The sequence below is a fragment of the Dipodomys merriami genome, unplaced genomic scaffold (assembly GCF_024711535.1).
Source record: "Dipodomys merriami isolate MVZ:Mamm:240054 unplaced genomic scaffold, mDipMer1.0.p SCAF_202, whole genome shotgun sequence".
Lineage (NCBI taxonomy): Eukaryota > Metazoa > Chordata > Mammalia > Rodentia > Heteromyidae > Dipodomys > Dipodomys merriami.
In genome coordinates, this window is record NW_027203405.1 from 621,963 (window position 1) to 640,412 (window position 18,450).

General features: G+C 49.0%; 1 protein-coding gene across 2 annotated transcripts in view; it reads left to right on the forward strand.

Moving 5' to 3' along the window:
• Positions 1-18,450, forward strand: part of Rptor (regulatory associated protein of MTOR complex 1) — a 287,902-nt gene that overhangs the window by 116,388 nt on the left and 153,064 nt on the right. The window contains exon 4 of one of the 2 annotated variants that reach the window (XM_070031605.1): positions 3,376-3,534. The exons of the other annotated variant lie outside the window; for it this stretch is intronic. Within the exon in view, the coding sequence (XP_069887706.1) occupies positions 3,376-3,534 (159 nt within the window). The remainder of the gene's footprint in view (positions 1-3,375; positions 3,535-18,450) is intronic. 2 annotated transcript variants of the gene reach the window in all.

Below are 18,450 nucleotides of genomic sequence, written 5' to 3' on the forward strand. Positions count from 1 at the left end.
AAGCTGGAAGTGGCGCTGTGGCTCAAGTGGTAGAGCGCTTGCCTTGAGCTGAAGAGCTGAGGGACAGCGCCCAGGCCCAGAGTTCAGGCCCGACAACCGGACCAAAAAAAAAACCCAACAACTAATTATTATAATTAATGTCACTGACGATCTGATTGTCACTCACCAGCTAGTTGCCAGTGAGTATGTTGTAAAGCTGTTCAAAAACACACGGGTGCACCATGGGCTGTGTGAGCCAGTCTGGAGAAAGAAAACACTATTTCCCACCAGAGGTGCTCAGGAAGGGGTTTTGTTTTTCTGGCGAGCTGGGCCTGGAGCAGACTCTGAGAACACACGGGTGAGGTGTGGACCGCGATGGCCGCCTCCCCAGGCCCACCTCAGCACCCGGTCCTCGCCTTCTCTGTGTCCCTGAGCGCTTCCCGACTCTGGGACCTGGAGGGCCAGCCTTCCCAGGGGGTCACATGCTGCGCTGCCTGAGAGATCGATTTTGAATTTGAAAACTTACATTATGCACAAGGGGTTTTCTCTCCGTCTCCCCAAGACAGCTTTTACCAATAGCATTCTGCTCCTGAGGGAGGAAGGAAGCTTCCAGACTTTGCCAGCCTGGTCCTGCCACCTCAGGCGGGCCCCCAAATTGCTTTGCTGTTCAGTAGTGCTGTTGTTGGGAAACTAGTTTCTGGTTCCAGTAGACTTTGTTTATACAGATAAAAGATACAGGAAACTGGAAAAAGGAATTTTCAGTTTCACCAGCTGTAGTTTGGACTCATGGAGTTAGATGAAGCTAAACAGGAATATCAGTACAGAAGAGCAGAGGTCGGCTACTTCCTGTTGTTTTCCTTGCGCTCTTTTTCTCTCTCTCACATGTACACAGACAGCCATGTTTGGACATGGCCTGGTTCTTCACTTGTAACTGTCTTCCCTGTTCACATTCCTCATGTTCACTGCATCCTGTTTAAGCCGTATTGCCATGGGCTGCATTTTATTATTTACTTACCTAGAGACAAGAACTTGCCCTGCCTTGCTGTGTAGTCCAGGCTGGCCTCATGGCTGCTCTCCTCTTTTTTTTTTTTTTTTTTAACTTAAAAACAAATGTTATCATTGAGGTGATGCACAGAGGAGTCACAGTTACATAGCAGGTGACGCGTGTACTTCTTGCTGGACAGGGTCCTCTTGCCTCAGCCTTTGAGGAGTTGGGAACCAGAGCTAACACTTTTTGCTGTTGTTTTCTGTAGGTTCCGCGATTTTTTGAGGCTCTCCCGCTGTGGCACAGTGTTGGTTAGGCTGGGGCTCTCCCGCTGTGGTACGGTGTTGGTTAGGCTGTGGCACGGTGTTGGTTAGGCTGGGGCTCTCCTGCTGTGGCACGGTGTTGGTTAGGCTGTGGCACGGTGTTGGTTAGGCTGGGGCTCTCCCGCTGTGGTACGGTGTTGGTTAGGCTGGGGCACGGTGTTGGTTAGGCTGGGGCTCTCCTGCTGTGGCAGGGTGTTGGTTAGGCTGGGATGCTTGCTCGCCTCCTGGTGTGGCCCACTGGTTTCACACTTGCCACCTCTAACTTGCCCCAGGGAGTGTATAGATTTGCTCTTTCAGTTCCTTCCTGGGCATTTACCATTCAAAATAACTCACCAATGAGAAATGAATGTGAAGTAGAGAGACCCTTGTACCTCCAAGGCTGGACTCGGAGACAAAAAGTGCTATAAAAGTGAGAGTTCAGTGGCGGTCTCACAAGACGGGGCGTCTGTGTGATGGCTGTCCTGCTATCTGGATTACAACGGCAATGTCTACCTGAGGGTGAGGCTCCTCTCCCGACGCTTCATTGTCCTGAGTCCTGTGGAACTCATCTTCTCTCCAGATGCCATCCAAGTTACATTACTTTCTCCTGGATAACTTGAATACATGCCCCTCTTGAGATTAATTGAATTTTAGAGGTGGGCTGGCGGTCTTTACTCTCTGTTTTTCTGTGGTGGGAAGGCTTTCTGGCCATGTACACACTTTCTACTCATTTTCTGTCTTCCCTCTGCTAATCAGCCTACATCCCTGCTAATTGATCTTGTTGAAGAGTGTTCCAATGCATGAACTTTTGTCATGTCCACAGGTGGTGGTGGAAACAACCTGCTGGTTTTCTACTCGGAGTCAAATACCTCGTTTTGAAAATGGGCCAATAAATAAATTATATGTAACACCTATTATTTTCTAGTTAATATGAGCTTGACTAAAGTCAGCTTTCAAGCCATAGTGACTGTATTCGTGCCACTTGTGGCTTGATTGGCTCCCTCTCTGAGCTTTGAGGACCACGCCTTGCTTTGTGGTCACCTGCCCCCCTCACCATTTTTGTTGGCTTTTGGGATGCCCGGGAGATCCTTCACACCAGGCATTTTCTGGTTTGTGTTTTCTTGGCTTTTCTTATAGCTTTCCCCTCTCTCCACATGCATTTCAGTAGCAGTTTGTCTGTAAGCTAGATTGTTGTTGAACATATGCATGGCCCAGGGAGAGCTGAAGCATGACCTCGCGCGGCAGGGGCTGTGTTCGCTCTCTCCCATCAGCCATTTTCCCTGGGTGCATGGACAACTCAAACAGTTCTTAAGCTCATTCTTAGGTTATTTAATCTTTTTTTTTTTTTTTTTTTTTTTTTTTTTTTTGTCAGTCGTGGGGCCTGAAATCTGGGCTAGGCGCTGTCCCTCAGCTCTTCAGCTCAAGGCTAGCGCGCTACTGCTTGAGCCACAGCGCCACTTCCAGCTTTTTCTGCTTATGTGGTGCTCAGGAATTGAACCCAGGGCCTTGTGCATGCAAGGCAAACACTCTACCACTGAACCATCTTTCCAGGCCCAGTTATTTAATCTTCTTTGTTGTTTTATTAGGGAGGTTTTCTTTGACAGAGAGACCTTTGTTTATTGTTTGCGTATATCATTATTCCTGGTCTTTTCATGTTAATTTCAGGGCCTGTGCATTCCAAGGTGGGCCTAGAGGGTCCAGGCAGGGGCAAGCGGGCAGGGCTTTGAGCTGGTGACGAGGGCTATGCAAGGAGCACTTTGCTTCCCTTTCAGCCTTGTTACTCTGCTAGTACTGCTGTGTCCACTGCAGACCTCATCTGAGTAACTCACCTCTGCTTTGTATTCCCTGCTTCTGACACAACTCTTTTCTTCCCTGCTTCTGAGAAGCACTGGACATCAGAGCAGCTGCTGCGTCTGGCTGGGCCGGTGCTCCACATGGCAGCTCTGTTTATTTATGTCCTTGGTTATTCTCAGTGTCAGAGTGCTGAGTGAGCGAATGAGCGAGTGGCCTCTCGCTGCTGCCCTGTGGTGCAGAGCTGGGGCCTTTGTGCTCCCTGGGGACCTAAGAGTGTAGGAAGAGGCTTGTGACAAGTGTCTTCCTCTGCTGCAGGCCCGGTACAAGCAGAGCCTCGACCCCACTGTGGATGAAGTCAAGAAGCTGTGCACATCGCTGCGCCGGAATGCCAAGGAGGAGCGGGTCCTCTTCCATTACAATGGCCACGGCGTGCCCAGGCCCACGGTGAACGGCGAGGTTTGGGTCTTCAACAAGGTGGGTCTGCCCTCCATATCCCTCTGAAGCTGGGTCAGTTAGGGTACTGGCCACGGCCCGGTGTGCTCACAGCCGCTGCCATGCTTTATCCTCCCGTGTCCAAGGGCAGTCAGCTGCACTGCACTGACAGACAGTAACTTGGAAGGACAGGGCAGGGGACCAGTTTGTGTTGGAGTCTAATACACGTGTGCAGTGACGTGTCCTGTGTATGACATGCGCGGTGACACGCGCTGTGTATGATATACCTGCGGATGTGACCTCGGTACAAGGTTTTCTAGTTTGAACATTGACCAGAGGTCTTGGCTTTATTAGCATCTTCTTGTGCAAATCAGTCATTTGTTTAACCATCCTGGGCCAGGTGTCAGCCTGGTCTTGATAGGCAGCTCGGAATGTGGCACGCGATTTACAAGCTGGAGCTTTGCTGCCCCACTTTGTATTTAGCACCAAGACAGTTGAACCTGATTCCTCATGGAAGAGGACTCAAAGAGAAGTGAGGCTCAGTGTCCTACTGGGTGCCTTTGCCTTGTGTTATCCTGTTTACCTGCTGGTACTTGCACAGGATATACTACAGGATTGGCTGGTAAGATAACTAAGAGGCCTAGAGGAGAGTTCCCGGACCTGTTCTGGAGGGTGCAGCCAGCAGGGAGCCTGAGGGCTCCGACTCAGCCCCTCCTGCAGGGCTAATCCGCGTCTCCCTTTCTCAATGTCTTGGTACCAGCCTTGTTTTATTATACATTGAGTACGTCCAGAACCATAATTGAGATAGATCGAATTTAAAGAAATATGGCATTAAAAAAAATAAACCATCAGGCAGCCGGGCATTGATGGCTCACATCTGTAATCCTAGCTACTCAGGAGGCTGACATCTGAGGATCATGGTTCAAAGCCAACCCGGGCAGGAAAATCTGTGAGACTTATCTCCAATAAACTACTCAGAAAGGGGCTGGGAAGGTGGCTCAGTGGTAGAGCGCTTGCCTTGCATACATGAGGCCCTGGGTTCAATTCCTCAGTACCACATAAGCAAAAAGAAAAAAGCCGGAAGTGGCGCTGTGGCTCAAGTGGTAGAGCGCTAGCCTTGAGCTGAAGAGCTGAGGGACAGTGCCCAGGCCCAGAGTTCAGGCCCCACACCGGACTCAAAAAAAAAAAAAAAAAAAAAAAAAAAAACTACTCAGAAAAAGCTGGAAGTGTTGCTGTGGCTCAAGTGGTAGAGCTCTAGTCTTGAAGACAGAGAGGCTCAGGGACAGCGCCTAGGCCTTGTGTTCAAGCCCCAGGACCAGCAAAAACAAATAAACCACCAGGAGCCTGCCAGTATACTTCTCAGAGACTTCTGAGTTCTTGTATATTCATCCTCCCTTCCTCCCTTCCTCCCTCCATCTCTCTTGGAAGACTGGTGCAGGAATCATTGAACTTCCTGTTACTAGACCCCATGCCTGTCTGGATCAGTGGACATGGATTAATGCTCATGGATTAAAACCGTCAGATAGTTCTAGAAATGGAAGTTAGGATATTTCCTGTTGGTATAACCACCACTACCACCCTCCCCCCCCCCCCCCCCCCCCGGGAAGTAGACAGTGGTCTGGGTGTTTCCTGTTGGTATAATGGGAACCCTCTTGAGAGTGCAGATACTGGGGTCAGGATATTTCCTGTTGGCGGGTTGGGTTGAGATTGTTCTGTAGATATGGACACTGGTCAGGGTGTTTGCTGTTAGTGGGGGTGGGTTCCATCCTGTGCATATAGACAGCGAGGTTTGGGGTATGGACCACTGTGTGGGTATAGACATAGGAGTCAGGTTGTTTCCTGTTGGTGTAATGGCATCCTTTAGGTCAAGGTGTTTGCTGTTGGTGCTGTGGGACTGTCCTGCAGGTAAAGACATGAGGGTCATCCTGTGGGTATACATGCTGGTCCAGTGCCTCCTGTTGGCAGATGAGAACCATCTCGTGGGTGCAGACACCGACTGGTCTGGGTGTTCCTGATGGTGGATCAGGACTGTCCTGGGTACACAGACAGCAGAGTCACGTTGTTTCCTATTAGTGAGTGGAAACATCCTGTGGAAGCCGGCATAGAAGCTGAGGTGCTCTTGTATGGACAGAGACTGTTGCTCTGTTTTGCTTTTGCGCATTTGCTTCTCTGGCTCAGCCTTCTGTTCTGAAGATGGATGCTTTTCGTGTGTAGCCAGGATGTCTTCCTGCCATTCTAGGTCTTCTGTGTTCAGATGTAAAGTGGGCCTCAACTGTGTCCTGTTTAACAGTGCCAGTGCTCGGCTCCCACCTTCCTGACCAACACTGGTTGTACCAGTGGGATGGGTGTAGAACTAGAAGATTGGGATGCAGCTTGGATTTCTCCAAAACCTGTTCATTGGTGAGCACTTGACTTAAGTGCTGCCGTGTAGCCCTCCTCTTCTGAAATGTGTGCTGGCTCCTATCCTTACTCCTCCCCTCCCAACCCTATCTTTTTCTTGCTTACTTGAGAGAATTCTGTGTATTCCAGACATTGACTCTTCATCATTCTTATGAATTGGGACGGACTTCTCATGGTGCTCTTGATGGACAGGAGTTCATTTTGACGTAGTCACTTCTACTTCATGGAGTGGACTGTATCTTAGTAAGTCTGTATGCTGTGTGTTCCCCTAAAAGGCTTTCATCTACTTGGAAGTGATTTATTGTATCTAATGTGAAATGGGGGTCCAAGTTTACTTTTGCAAGTGGGCATTTACTGTTCCACTGCCAGTATGTCAGTTTTGAGCTCAGTCTGTCTATGCTGCTCTGTGGGTGCATTTGGGACCTGTCTGTCCATGCCAGCATCAGCTCGATGGTCCACGTTTTCAGAAGCCAGCTTTCTCTTTGTTCTATATGATGGTAACTAGGCTCTCTGGTCTCCGTGACAGCACTGAAGCATATGCCTTATTGATCGTAATAATTTGTCAGTATATTTCTTGTTTTTCTCCTAATAGACTGTGATGTCATCTGCAAACAGTGACAGTTTTATTTCTTCCTTTCCAGTTAGCTCTTTTTATTTATTGCTCTGGTTTTTTCCACGCTGGCTGGCTTGCTCACACCTCCAGGAAACGGAAGCACTGATGGGAGGCTTTTTGTATGTGTTGAGTGGTGTTATGTGACTAATAGTGCATCCACCTTCCATTCTAAGGATAGCCAGCTTGTCATTATGAATTATGTTCATACATGATTTAACTCAGCTTGTGGAATTTACATCTGTGTTTAGTGTTTCCCATCTGAGTTCACAAGTGAGATTTGCCTGGGAAGGTCCCCCCCGCCTCCCCAACCCCCTTCTCGCTGTCTTTGCCTGACTTGAACGATCAATATTCAGTGGCCTTAGAAAATAAATGGGCAATGTGTCTTCTTGTCACATACACTGGAGTAGTTTTTGTAAAATTTGAAGTATTCATTGTGTGACTGCTGGTGGAACTTACAAATGAGGCTGTCTGGGCTGCCTGTTTCTTTGTCAAGAGGTCTTTGACTACTGATCTAGATTCTTTCATGGTTAAAGAAAGAGCCATTCCAACTGAGCTTTCACACGTGGGAATTTGTTGGCGTTTGTTGCTGTTCGTAACCCCTTATTACCCTGTCAGTGCCTGGGGTGTCTGTTAGAGAGGTTCCATTTGTCATTCTTGGTATGAATATACATGCCTTCTCTTGGTTCTCACTGAGGATCCAGAAGATAGAAGCCAGCAGAATAAAAATCTTCACACTTCCACCTGGGGCTGGCAGGCGCCTTGCCACATTTGCTGGTTATCTCTCTGGGGGAGCCATGGCTGGGCTGCTTGAAAGACCTCAGGACACTAACAGAAGGGTGTTTCTGCACCTCCAGGCAATACCATTAAGTGGCTCAGGACTCTTAGCTTTTTTAGTGCTGTGATATCATTCCTTATGGAGTCCACATCTCTCCTCCCCCAGCTGTCTCACAGATACATAGTAACACATGTTATTCTGCTCTGTGTTCACTCCTGGAACCCATGGCCCAGACCCTAGTCTCCTTGTCTTCACTCTGTTTTTTTGTTTTACAAGGCCTGGGGCTTGAACTCAGGGCCTAGACACTGTCCCTGAGCTTCTTTGGCTCAAGGTTAGTGCTCTACCACTTGAGCCATAGTGCCTCTTCCGGCCTTTTCTGTGTATGTGGTGCCGAGGAATCAAACCCAGGGCCTCATGCATGCAAGGCTAGCGCTCTACCACTGAGCCACCTTCCCAGCCCCTCTTCACTCTTTTTTGTTGTTGTTGTAGGTCGTGAGGCTTGAACTCTGGGCCTGAGTGCTGTCCCTCAGCTCTTAAGCTCAAGGCGAGCACTCTACGCTTGAGCCACAGCGCCACTTCCGGTTTTCTAGTGGTTTATTGGAGATAAGAGTCTCATGGACTTTCCTGCCCGGGCTGTCTTTGAACCTCAGTCCTCAGCTTTCAGCCTCCTGAGTAGTTAGGATGACAGGCGTGAGCCACAGGCACCCGGCTTCACTGTGTTATATAGTTATTTATTTTGCTCTCTTCCTATGATGAGTTAGTTCATTTATATGTTGGTTTTTTTTTGAAACTTTAAAGGCTCTTGTTTTTAGAACAGCTTATTCCTCATGCTGGAACACTGGATAGTCCAACAGGCTCCCACATACTTTCCTTCCTTCTGCCTTCCCCTACTGTTGATATTTGCTTTGCTGTTTTTCATTTGTTGCTGTCAGTGAGTCAGTATTGATACATTGTTAATTAGCCTGTGATTTACCCTAAGGTTCTTTCTGGGGGCAGAGAGGTGTTAGCAGTGGGCTTGAACTCAGGGCCTGGGTGCTATCCCTAAGCTCTTTTGCTCAAGGCAACTTGAACACACCACTTGAGCCACAGCACCACTTCCCGTTTTCTGGTGGTTATTGGAGATGAGTCTCAAGGACTCACTGCCTGGGCTGACTTTTAACTATGATCCTCAGATCTCAGCCTGCTGAGTAGCTAAGATTACAGGCGTGAGCCACCAGGCCTGGCCTAAGGGTCATTCTTAGCATGTCCCTTCTGTGGATTTGCCAAATGCATAATCCACTTTGCAGTGTCATACAGAATACTTCCACTACTCTTTGAAGACCTCTGCAGAGGCTCCACCTCCGTCCCCGCTCTGTCCTTCCTCGCCTCTTCCCTTTAGCTTTCTCTTTCTCAGCGTTCTATAAGTGGAGTCATACAGTCATACACAGCCCTCCAGACTGGCTTCTTTTGCTAAGGGTTCCTCTATGCTTTCACGCTTGCCACGTTAGTTCTTACGTTTACTTTTAAGACCACTTAGTGCAGCTGTCTGGGTAGACTACAGTCTGCCCCTTCACTGAAGGACATTTCAGTGCCTCCCAGTTCTTGGCAAGGCTGAGTTCTACCCACCAGTTTTAAGTTTCAGTTTTTATTTATTGGTTAGTCAAAGAAGACTATCCAGATCTCCAGCTAGGCTTCTGCATTTGTTTCATGCTTTTTAAGTTGTCCATATTGCTGTATTTTCGCACTTGTAGCTATGAAGGGCATGCATACCCAGGATGGTTGGGTCTTCCTCACAGACCGGCTGGCTATAAGAAATGTCCTTCTGCTCACCAGTAGGACTTGAAGTCTTGAAGCACACTTAGTGACTACTAACGCATCCCCGCTGGCTTTCTCCTGGATGGTTTGGGCATGGCTAGTCATTTCCTTTTCTTTCAAAAAGACCTCTCCCCATAAATACAAAGGGAAAGAAAAAAAAAAAAGATAAAGCAGGATGCTCATGATAGGCCAGGCCATTAAAAAGTCTTAAAATTAGGAGGATTTTAAAACAATGGGGTAGCTGGAAAAGCCCCAAATATTTGGGAATCAAAGAGCAAATGAAAATAATTAAAACCCAGTGATAATGATGAGACCACATAAAAATTTGTAGGATCCAGTTAAAACTGGAAATATATATCATTTCAAATTCTTACCTTAGAAAGAAGCTTTAAGGGCAGAAAAGAATACAGTGGAGAACAAGTTGTAGAGACAGCCAACAGTGGTCAGATCTCCGGTCAGGTAGGCCAAGGCAGGGAAAGCAAAAGCATGCTTGGTTAACATCAGGAATGAGAGAGCTGTATCACCACGGACCTTCTAGACATGAAAAGGTAGGGGAATATTGGTTTCTAACTACTGGATCCTGGTGTGTAGGGCCAGGCATTTCTGAGCCTGTCAGGCCTGTGGAGTCCAAAGTAAGATGATAAAAGCGGTAGAATTTGTCTGTAGCACTAGGTCTGTCTTTATCAAGCTATCTTCTTCACTCTGTTCTCCTGTTAACTCATAGATTTGTCTCTTTATACATGGTATGCCATCAGAGGGACTGATGTTTGCCTAGGCCTATATGACCGCAAATGCAGTCTACCTCAAAATCCACTGTACCTGTCAAAATAAAGCACACATTATTCTGAACAACATACTGGAGACGTGAAAGGATAAGACTTAAAGGCCCTTAAGCATACCAGTCTCAGCTGAATACTTTCTCTTTGTAAATCACCATTTCTCTTCCTGGGTTCATTCTTCTGCCTCAGGGGAAAGCCAGGTTCAGGATTTGAGCACATTCTTGGTTGAGATTTCTCCTTGTCCCCTTTTTTCTTCCTCCCTCCTCTCTTCCCCTGTCTGTGTTACAGGCAATTAGGACTGGCACCATAGCCATTAAGAATTCACACATCAGAACGTTCATGGGAGGGGCATTAATCCACTCCTTGAATGCTTCCAATTAGCTTTCGGGCCCTTCTCTGAAGAGAAGGGCTTTCGAGTGCTCTACAAAGTCCATCACGAGGAGCCTTCTCCAGTCTTTGCACCCAGTCACGAGGCCACACGCCTTTCCTGTTTGTGTGTAGAGCTCCTTCTGCCTCCTTTTCCTTGATACATTGAACACAAAGCCGGAGTGTTACATGCCTTTGCATTTTGGTGTAAGATGATTTTTCATCCTCAGTAAGTCTTCCTGTTATTTACACTCTGCCCCCATCCTCTTCTTCTAGAAATGCCTTCAGAGGCCAAACTTGTTTCACACAGGGTCGTTAGGTGGGGATAAAAGGCCTGTCAGTATGGGGAAAGCAGAGGAAAAGCAGAACTCTGCTTCATCATACCGGATGTAAGCCTTGGTGCAAAGACAGACAATTGCATCTTGGTGTGTGAGGATGCAGCGAAGGGGTATGAAGGTGTTCACCTGGCCGGAGAAGAGCCACACTCAGAAGGCAGTGGTGGGAGCAGGCTCCCCGAAGGCCTCTTGGTGGAGAGATGCCAGGCCCAGTCTTTAGAAGAGAACCCAGTGGAGTCCCTGTTGTGAGAGGGAGATCTGAGAATGGACCTGTGATCAAATAACAGCATGCACTGTTGGAAATGATGAGGACTCTGAGCTGCGGGAGCCAGGAGCCTAAGCTAGGAATTAGAAAAGCTACGCGACAGGGTGCCAGAACTGGAGACACAACGCCCGCCCGCCCGCCCGACTCAGGCAGAACGCACCTCACCGACTGCCGGGGCAGGAGGCTTCTCGGATCATCTGCTCTACCTCCTCCCTGTGAGGGAGGGATGTGGGCAGAGAGGAGCAGCAAGAGCAAGCCCAGCAGGAGGTTCTTGGATCCACGGACGAATCCCGCCAGCATGGCGAACTTAAATATTTGGGGCGCCCGTGGGGGTAGGCGTTGTGGCCGGCAGGCTGAGCTGGAGGCGGAGGCAGAGAGTGGGGCAGCTGAGATCCGGACTAGAGAGCGCGGCAGAAAGACAGGACTTGCAGGCGTTCATGCCTGGGAGGGGGTGGTGTCTGGGGCTGTGAGTCTGGAGTTACAAAGACCAGGGACAGAGGTGCTGCTGGGGCTCCAGCACTTGGGGAGTGGAGCCGAAGGAAAACTGGGACTACAGGGACCAGAAAGGATCTAGAGAGGGGCGATATGAATATGTTGCCCCAAGTTTGGTGTTGGAAACTTAGTCCCTGAGTTCATATGCGGATGTAATTTTTAATTTTTTTATCTTTTTTTTTTTTAAGTGTGTGTGTGTGTGTGTGTGTGTGTGTGTGTGTGGCGGGGGGTTCTGTACTGGGTGCTGTCCTTAGCTTTTTCCATCAAGGCTGGCACTCTACCACTTGAGCCACAGCTCCACTTCCAGCTTTTTGATGATTAATTGGAAATAAGAGTCTCACAGACTTTCCTGCCTGGGCTGACTTCCAACGTTGATCCTCAGATCTCAGCCTCGTGAGTAGATTGTCTTACAAGTGTAAGATACCAGTTTTAGATTTTCTGTGGGTTCACAGCAGAATCCTCTCTCTGGGTCTTGCTGATGGTATTTTGAGGTGAGGCCTTGGGAAGGTCACTGTGGCGACGCTAGTGGTTTCACAGGAAGAGAACCTAGAGCCAGGCTGCTTCCTGGGACCCTGTCTCACCACCTTGCACCGCAGCAAGGCCTCACCAGGCGTCAGCTCCCTAATCTCGGACTCCAGCCTCCAGAACTGCGAGGAGTAAACTCCCTTCCCTTTGTGAGTTACTCATTCTGTGGCATTCTGTCATTCCAGCCGCAGAAAACAGAGACAGGGAGGAGGAGTAGGAAGGAACAGCTTCAAGGGGTGGCTCTTAGGCAGGAAGGAGTAGTTAGGCCACTGGAGATTTGGCTGAGAAGTAAATACCATTATTCAAAAGAGCACAGCCCTTTGGTGAAAGGAGCGTGGTCCTTTGTTGAGAAGAGCACTTGAGGTTTCAGGGAACACAGTCTAGTTCTAGAGAAACAACTCCTCATTTCAGAGAAGTTCCAAGAACACCTTCCGTCAAAGAGCTGGGACTGTGACTCAGATGCTCAGCCATATTCAAATGGCATCCTCTCAAAGGCTGGTTCCTGTCAAGCACCTTAAGGATGCAAGCTCCTTTTTAACTCAGACAGGAACCGAGGGCTCGTCTGGATCTTCACCAGCCTTCCCTAGTCCGTGGGCATAAATGCACGCACGGTTCTCCAAGAGCCGAGGAGCTGTCTCCCTCCTGCACCGTGTTCTCTGGGTGTGCAGCATCCAGAAGCAGAGGGGGGAGGCGGCCCAGAGATGTTAGCTTGGGTGAAGTGGCACTTGCAAGCCAAACCCAGCATCAACAGCTTCTGGAGTGCAGTCGCGAGTGAACCCCAGCACCCTACAAGCTGCACTGCTTTTATACTGGCTTTTCTTAGGGCCTCTGCCATTTCTTTATGATAGTCAAATAATGGTCTACTCCACAAGTCATTCCAAATGAATACTGTTTAATTAGTAGGATTTTTTGGTATTTTTAATCTGGCACTGTCGTGTGTGTGTGTGTGTGTGTGTGTGTGTGTGTGTGTGTGTGTATATATATATATATATATATATATATATATATATATATATATAAAATAGATGACTGTTCCTTCTAACATACTACACAATTACTTTTGTTGAAAGATGGATTGTAAAGGTTTTTAAATGTGTAATTGTCAGCCAAGTACCAGTGGTCCACGCTTGTAATCCTAGCCCTAGCTACTCAGGAGGCTGATATATGAGGATCATGGTTCAAAGCCAGCTTGGGCAGAAAGGTCTGTGAGACTCTTACTTCAGTAAAGTACTCAGAAAAAGCCAGGAGGGGTGCTGAGGCTCAAGCGCTAGTCTTGAGCACAAAGAGGCTCAGGGACAGTGCCAGTTCAAGCCCTAAGATGGCAAAAAAAAAAAAAAAAAAAGGAAAAGATAAGAAAAAAGTAATTATTAGAAAGATACCTTTGTGATTTTAAAAACATTTCTGCCTGACCCCACCCCCTTTTTTTTTTGCTGTTAAAATGGTTCCTTTTATCCATATTAAAAATGTAATAGGGTCCAAGAAGAAAAAAAGCCATAAATTTTGTTGTGAACTTCACTCTTCTTTTCTGTGAATTTGTAGCATGTTGTGTTTGCTTATAAGAGTAAAAATCCCTGTTAAAATACTGTTTCTTTGAGAGAAGTGCTAGAAATGTTAGACTCTTGAAGAGCTTAGAAGATCTTTTTAAGTACATTATTTCTTTCACACTGAAAGGTATAAAACCTTAGGTCCCACGGATGGCCTACATTTTTCAGCCCTAGTTAGAGCGCTGTGGCCCCGTGCCCGCCTGTGCCCAGCCCTCTGTGGTGCTCTGCCTCTGAGGCCTTGGCAGAGCGGGCCAGGGCCTTTTTCCTAGGCCTAGAAAAGGAAGTGGCTGGCTGGGCACCAGGTCACCTGGCACCTAAGAGAAGCACTGTATCTGTGCTCTCTGCAGCGGGCTGTGTTCGGTTCCTTCTGCATTAAGAAGCACGCTCCACTCTCCATTCCGAGTCCAGTTTCACATGCTGGGGAGGAGGCAGTGCCGGGCGGGGGAGGGTTGTGAGGAGGAGGTGGGCTGCAAGGTTGGGGAGGACCCCGACCGGGTTCCGAGCCTGTCTTCTTAGGGCTCCTGCCATAAAACCTGTGCAGTTGCGCAGAGGAGCACGCGTGCGCACCTTGTGGATCTCAACTGGACGGGCAGGAAGGGGGGACAGAATGGCAGACCTAGGAAGGTCAAGGATGAAAAGGGAGGCCTCTACTGGACACCAGTAGCTCACCCCTGCAAGAGTAGCCAGCTGCTCAAGAGGCTGAGATCTGAGAGTCACAGTTTGAGGCCAGCCTGGGCAGAAAAGTCCTGGATAGACTCTTACCTCTAATTAACCACTCAAAAACTGGAAGCAGCACCCTGGCTAGAGTGCTAGCCTTGAGCAAAAGACCTCTGGGACAGTGCCTAGGCCCTGAGTTCAAGCCCCACAATCAAAAGAGGAGGAGGAGGGAGGGGTGGAGGGGGAGGAGGAGAAGGGGGAGGAGGGGAAGGGGAAGGAAGAGAGGAGGAGGAGGGGGGGAGAAGGAGGGGGAGGAGGAGGAGCCACCTCTCAGATGACTGTTCCGCCCATTGAATTCCTAGCATCACCTAAATGCAATGGGCAAACAGCCTTCCGGTTCCTTTTTCTAGGTAGATTCTTTTCAGCTTGAGAGCCGCTGCAGAACACAGACTATTGATCCTTTGCCCCTATTTTAAGATTGACATGAAGTTGTGGGAAGGATAGAGCAGGGTAGAGAAATGATACAGGGAAATTAAGATGAATAAATATTAAAAGGGCTAGAGTCGGGCAGTAGGACCAAGAAGTAAAAAACTGAACAAAACAAAGCAACTAGCTCTCCATACCTACTTTGAGATGTTGAGCTTAAATCAGACCACCAGTAGCTCTTCCAGGTTGATTTTGGTGTCTTTTGATAATGGCTTCTTTTTTTTTTTTTTTTTTAAGTTTCAGGATATTTTGATTCTTAGATGATCCCACGCATGGCTAGTGGGAGCTCCTTTAGGCTGACATCTATGTTCTTTTGATGTGTCCCTGTCACTTTGTATGCAACTAAAATAGGCTAATCTTCTAAGTATTTGGGTGATGTTCTTGGGTAACAGACTTTTTTCTAGTTTTCTCTGCAGTGTGGTTTTTGCCATAAAAAAAATAGAGACTGATTTGAGAAGGCCGCTAGGCGATGACTCAAGAACAGGGCTGAGGCGTGTTTTATTTCAAAAGCAACTAACTTGTATTTGTACATAGAAGGGGGCAGAGGGAGACTGGAACAAAAAAGAGTGTAAACCAGTGGCGTGGGCATAAGAAGTGGGGAGCAATCAGCACAGCAAGAGCCTCTGAAGGTCAGAGCAGGAGGAGGGGATGGATGGTGGGAAAGACAGCAGAAAGAGGAGGAGGGCGGAAAGAAAGGAAACAAGGGATGATGGGAAGGAGTAGAAAGAAAGGATAGTAAGTTGGGCTACTTTGAGTTTCCTCTTAAGTGTGTGATTCAAATAAGGCAGTGCTGGTCTGCAGACGGCCTTTCTGTGAGGGCATGTGATGCGATGGCTGGGTCAAGCAGGGGAGGCCGCGCGGAGCCCGGGGCACTGGCTGTGGCACTCCTCCTGGCATATTGTGGGTCTCCCCTCCACCAACGGCCCGGCCTGTTCCCCACTCGAGTACGGCTGAGCGCTCCCCAGCTGTGCTGCCCTTGTGGTTGGCACAGCAAGTGAATTTTTTTCCCCCTGATGTTAACTATAACCTGGCAGATGAAGTGGATTTTAATGAATTAATTATCTACAACCCATTTTTGTTTCTTTGTTTGAAATGAAAATATGGCCTTCGGTGTGTTTTCTCAAGAGAAAGGAGAGTTGCTTTGATTTGGATTCTGCGCTGGTCTTGCGTGGGTGTGGAGCTCGCGCTGGGAGCAGCAGGGATGGAGGACAGTTGCTCTGTGGGTGTGGGTCCCGTGCTCCGCGCCTGCCCCCGGGGGCTCGTCCCACACTGCCAGCCTCCGCTCACAGCTGCCCTTTGCCAGTTTGCAGGACCATAACTCCAGCATGGAGCTTGACAAACTACCCAGGACCTTTCCGAGAGGAGCTATGAATCTGCATGTTCTTGTTCTCGTAAGGACTCATTCTCAAAGGTCATTCTCCTCACTGTGATTTGATAGAGCTGATCTTAATACTCCCTAAGGGATAGAGACATCTGAATTGTTGCTGTCTTAACAAAACTTGACAGATACAGCTAATGTATCTAATTGTCTCTCTTTCAAGGCGCTGGTTCTCACACAGGGAGGTTCCTCCTCGACAGGGACATGTGGTGGCGCCTGGAGATCTTGGTCGTTTCCCCGTATACACACCTGTGTCTGCGTGGGGATGGGGGAAGGGAGGGGTTCTGGCATGGAGGGGCAAAGCCCAGGGATGCCTCTGGACATGGTGTAGTGTACAGGACAACCCCCGGCGGGTGGAGAGATGCCTCCCGAGAATGCCACAGACGCAGCAGGGTGTGCGGATGGCCCTTGATGGAGGGGGAGAGACACTGCTGGCTGGCCGCCCGCCCACCACACTGCCTGTCTGGGGGAGTTGGTGGTGGAGCGCCTGTCGGTGGGAGCACCTGTTGGTAGCGTGATTGCTCTGCCCGGGTGAGGACAGTGCACCTCAGGACGCGCGTAGTGTGTGGGTGCCAGTCCCCAGGCCCAGCGGGACCCTGTCCTCAGCCGCCACGGGCCGCAGGGGAGGGAGAGTCCACAGTGCTATTCCCGATGTGCCCGTACTTCATTAGTATAACGAACCACAATTAAGTAACTCTCTGCCTCAGGAATTTAAACATAACTTGATTTTGGCAAATGTAAAGTATCAACTTTTTCTCCTGCTCCCCGTGCCCGTGGTTCCTGTCCGCTTGCACCAGGAAGGGGAGAGGCGATAGCGTTGGTCATGTCACAGGCAGCTGCTTGAATGACCAGGCTCAGGACTGGGCGAGCTACGTTCAGATTTTTCCCCAGGCCTAGAACACCATAGAAGGCACACACGCGGCACAGGGCATTAGCAGTGCCTAAAAGTATACTGAGTGATGGCTGCTTCTCAGTCCTTTCTTCTGCCCGAGTACAGGATTGCTTTGGCCTCCGCCAGGGAGGCCGTTCAGGGTGTCCCTCCCTCACAGTGTGCCCTGCTGGGGAGAGCTGCCGCCTCGGGCGCAGAGCTGCAGGTTCACGCACTCCGCAGACTCCGGAGCCAAGAGGGCGCCTGGAGCCCAGGACCCACCCTTTCCTTCCTTCCCACGGTCCCTGCAGTCCCCCTTCTTCACAAAGACTCCTGCAGGACAGAGATGAACGAACAGCCGCTCTTCACACCTTGACCCCCTAGGAAACATCCAGGAGCTGCTGGACGCGTACTCTTCCAGCGTGGTGAACACACCGTCTGTCCGTGGAGAGCAGTCTTTGCGTGCTAATGAGGTGAACAGTGGTGTCACACTCACAACTCCTGCTTTTCCTCACCCAAAATGGAGCCATGTAATCTATGATGTTCTGGGATTTACACTGTAAGACTTACAAGCCTCTGACCTCATTCTGTGTGAGTGTTTATACGCAGCGCTGTCGGGGGAACGGGGATGCTAACATAGGGATGCATAGACCCCACTTTGCCTATTGTTTATTGGTTTTGTTTTGTGTTGAGGCAAAGTTTCTCCACATTGCCCAGGGTGGTGTTCAGCTCCTGGTCTCAAGGGAGGCTCGTACCTCACCGTAGTAGCCGAGACCTGCACCCTGGGACCGGGCCGCGTGCCTTTGATTCTTTGGTGTGGGCTCTGTTAGGATCAGGACAGGCTACAGGTTCAGCCATTTGGGCCTCAGCCTGCTCCCATCCTGTAGCTCTGCCATCTCCTGGCTGCTATTCTCTGCGTGGCCAGACTCCTCCCCGTGCCGTTGGGGTGTTGAGGGCAGCACTTAGCATTTGGGCGTTTCAGTCACTGTATTAGTCACACCTTGGCTGCAAGAGCAGACGGGGCTGCCGAGGAGACAGCTTACCAGCACTGGTCTGGTAATTAGGAGTGAGAGGCCCGATGGCAGAACGGCAGTGTCTGCCACGTGACCTGCCCATCGCACCTGGCAGGACACCACTCTCTGGGTGCAGATACCCACGTTTCTAGGGATGGACACTGGGGAAGTCAAAATGAATGCGCATGTTGGATATTTGTCAGTTCTGCCAGACTTTTCTAAAATAGGTTTCATTAATGTCTACTCCCACCAACACTGAGTGAGTGCCTTGTTCAATACAGCTCTGTCATATTCTTTTTCTTTCTTTTTAGTTTGTTGGATGAAAACAGACCTGTTGGTCTGCTTCTTTAGGATTCCTAGGTTTGTGACCTAAGAAGGCTTTCCTTACAATAAAATAAAACTATTCTGCTTTTCAGTTTGCCTTTTAATCTACTCTGTTTTTGTGTGTGTGCAGAACCTGAGTTGACAATATCAGATGGTTAGCTACGTTTTGTGGCATCGAGTTCTGAGCTGTTAACCCTCCTCTACTCATTACAGTTATGTATGTGGGTCTATTTCTGGGCTTTCTCTTCTGTTGATTTGTTTGTCTTGCCCTCACCAATACCAATCTGTAATTACCATAAATTTATAGCATAGTTAATGTCTGGTAGTGCGAATCGCTACCCATT